General features: G+C 35.3%; 1 protein-coding gene across 1 annotated transcript; it reads right to left on the bottom strand.

The window, feature by feature from the left end:
• Positions 1-826: 826 nt before the first annotated feature.
• On the bottom strand, positions 827-2,584 carry LOC111088026 (DNA-binding protein inhibitor ID-2-like). The gene is made up of 2 exons (XM_022396767.1): positions 2,206-2,584; positions 827-1,410 (listed from the first exon to the last, which is right to left on the bottom strand). Exons 1-2 carry the CDS (start codon positions 2,509-2,511, stop codon positions 1,336-1,338), a joined length of 381 nt encoding a protein of 126 aa, XP_022252475.1. The 5' UTR covers positions 2,512-2,584; the 3' UTR covers positions 827-1,335.
• Positions 2,585-3,373: the final 789 nt, after the last annotated feature.

The raw sequence follows: 3,373 nt of genomic DNA, 5'->3' as shown, positions 1-3,373 counted from the left end.
AACTATAAATATTTCTACCACATGAACTTGAGGTCAAGTAGTTGACCTGAACAATAAATGTTTCTACCATATGAACTTGTGGTCAAGTTGTTGACCTGAACTATAAATATTTCTACCACATGAACTTGAGGTCAAGTGTTTGACCTGAACTATAAATATTTCTACCACATGAACTTGAGGTCAAGTAGTTGACCTGAACTATAAATATTTCTACCACATGAACTTGAGGTCAATTGTTTGACCTGAACTATAAATATTTCTACCACATGAACTTGAGGTCAAGTAGTTGACCTGAACTATAAATATTTCTACCACATGAACTTGAGGTCAAGTGGTTGACCTCAAGTATCATTGTCCGAACTCAAGCTGTAACAAATTTCCTTGTTATATAATTATAGACGGGATACAAACAGACATCTGTGGACTTTTAAACAAAATTTTGTAAACTATTTATGAACCAAATGAATTATCAAATTACCTTCAATACCCCAACTAATTAATGCTGGGATCCTTTACATATTTTACACAGAAAATGGGATTTCATCCAGTTAGTTTTGTCAGTTTTTAACACTGATTATATTGTGATAACAGAAAAAAAAAAAAACATAACAGTGAAGGGTATAAAAACAAATGAGTAATTTGAGGGTCAAACCCGGTTAATGGTTATACATCTACAGGAAGCATGTGACACATAATATCAATGATTTGTTAAAAACATAGATGATTAATTTACTTATTTTAATTCTGATCTTTATTTTGTCTTAAGGAAATATTCAGGCAACACAGGTTTTCAGTTTGGAACATGTTTTTTTTAATCTTTTTCTTATATCAAAAAATGAGCCAATTTTAAGTATATACATTTCAATTTCACAGTGTTCCGGATATTAATAACTATCACGTGATCATTTGTACAAATATTAAAAGAGTTTCCGCATATTCAACGAACATACAAAATTTACACAAATTGATATAGAGAAGTTTGTACAGTAGAGTCAAATCACAGAGATAGAAAATTTTCATGTATTCTTAAACGGCCTACCTGTACCAATAGATAAAAGACTGCCATCACAATCAAATCTTTGAAAGTAGAAAGAGAATATGTGACTTTCAACATACTAAGAAACTAAAGACATTTCTACAGTTCTGGACTTAGTTCCTCCAGCCACTGATGATCCTTCTACTGAGAGTACATTGTCCGTGAACATAAATACCGATTCTTGGCTGACGTCACATACTTCCCTGACTTTTCAGCCTCTTGGACTAGTGTTATATCTAATACACTCCTTGGAAGTGTCTCTTTCTTGATTTCAGGCTATCAATACATACTGCATTTGTCTAGCAGGAAACTGGCTTTGCTAATCCAACCTCCAGGTCGCGTAAGTAACTTGAAATTTTTTCATTATGAGTTTCCTGGGAAAATATATTAAACCAGATCTACGTCAATTTTTGTCTAATCTGAAAACATACTCTCAACAAAAAAGGCAATTTACTCTAAAACATACCACTTTAAATCACGTGATACACATTACACACTTTCCTCTGAACACAGAACACTTTAAATAACGTGATACACATTACACAATTTCCTCTGAATACAGAACACTTTAAATAACGTGATACACATTACACACTTTCCTCTGAACACAGAACACTTTAAATAACGTGATACACATTACACACTTTCCTCTGAACACAGAACACTTTAAATAACGTGATACATATTACACACTTTGCTCTGAACACAGAACACTTTAAATAACGTGATACATATTACACACTTTGCTCTGAACACAGAACTTTAAATCACGTGATATATGTTACGCTCTACACAGGCCATTGAGTCACGTGACATGTGTTAGACATAAGCCCTCTAATATACAGTGTTATAAATCATGTGTAATATGTATTACAACTAAATCTGAATTTAGAAATAGCATGCATCTTCTAAGCTGCCAAACTCGCGAGATATTATTGGGTTACAACCGTAAATATCGCTAACAGTGAGGAACGGAACAGATGAAAAGGTGCATTCTAATCAATGTATGTTAGCACATAAGAACAGTATATTTAGTTAGCTGTTTTTACTACTGGGTTGATGTTTGTAGATAACTTCACTGGATCAAAAGTTAACATTATACACCAAAATTCCGCAGAATCTGTGAAATAAAATCGTTCAAGCTTTGAGACAGAGCACACGTGACTTACCTCATGCACAGCAGGAAGATTAACTCTGGCGTTACTGGAAGGAGATAGGGCTACTAGCGGCTGTCGCTCAGGGGTACTACACGGTCTCGCAGCCCTGAAAGTCGGATGGGCTTCCAGGGCGAGCTGTAAATCTAGAATATAGTCTATAACGTATTGAATTATCTCAAGCTTAGAAAGCCTCCTGTTTTTTGGCATATTGGGTACTAATTCTATAAGCTTATATAACAAATGGCTCATCTCGTCGATGGATTTGTTCTTAAAGTCGTGACGGTCTATAGTCGGGACTTCTAGCGTGGCTTTCGTCATGTTGTAAACGTTAGACGTAGTTCATGAAAACACCTCCAAGCCAGAGAATTATCCCAGCCAGAAGACACAAATCACAGAAAGTAATAGATCGTGTCACAACTTTATTGTGGTTACAGCTGTAGGTTATAAAGACCCGAAAAACAGTAGAAACACGTACTTTATTGACTAACGATTGGAAGATAGGAAATATAGGAGGAGCTTTAATGAATCCACAACCAATCACCTGATTGCAGAATGTAGTCTTATATCATTCACCACAAACCTTCCTCACGCGGATATAACTGTACAGTCTACTGTGAAACATCGTAAGCAAGACCCCCCCCCCTTCTAATCTTTAATTAGTTGTGTTCGTAATTTTTTAATTCAATTTCTGTTTTGAAGTCCCGTGTTTTGGTATGTGTTGCGTCATCGAGTCACATGACTACTGTGACGCAACGTTTCTAGAACTATCATGTACTTTGGGGAATGTTCTAGTTCTTACTAGATATAGGGTAGGCTGGTATATAAAAGAGGGGAAGGTAATGTAATGGGTGGTGTAAAGATAGTGAGTAACTGAACTGCAGTCGGAAGTATTGTTGACGTTCGTTGATTAGCGTTTGTTTTAACGCGATTGTTGAAGTTGAGTGTATCGGTAAAGTTATATTCGGAAAGAATAAATCAGTTTTATTAAGTAAAGACTTGTGTCGCTTAAGTTTCGTCGGAACGAAGTTACGGAAAATTAATTAACACACGGAGACGTAACAATATATATGTGTGACATGTGAGACCCCCATGCTGTTTTGAGTAATGTATACTGTGTGATTAGAAGCTTAACATGAACAATTTTATGTGCATTATGAGTAATTTCATTGTCGGATAAAAT

The sequence above is a fragment of the Limulus polyphemus genome, unplaced genomic scaffold (assembly GCF_000517525.1).
Source record: "Limulus polyphemus unplaced genomic scaffold, Limulus_polyphemus-2.1.2 Scaffold3008, whole genome shotgun sequence".
Classification (NCBI taxonomy): Eukaryota; Metazoa; Arthropoda; class Merostomata; order Xiphosura; family Limulidae; genus Limulus; species Limulus polyphemus.
This window is presented reverse-complemented; position numbering and strand designations above follow the sequence as displayed.

What these genes read in the sequence shown, in the direction of transcription:
- LOC111088026 (XM_022396767.1), bottom strand. Translation starts at nt 2,511, where the DNA reads ATGACGAAAGCCACGCTAGAAGTCCCGACTATAGACCGTCACGACTTT. An exon ending in ATCTTCCTGCTGTGCATGAG is followed by an intron (nt 1,411 to 2,205) that starts GTAAGTCACGTG and finishes ATATTTTCCCAG; the next exon opens with GAAACTCATAATGAAAAAAT.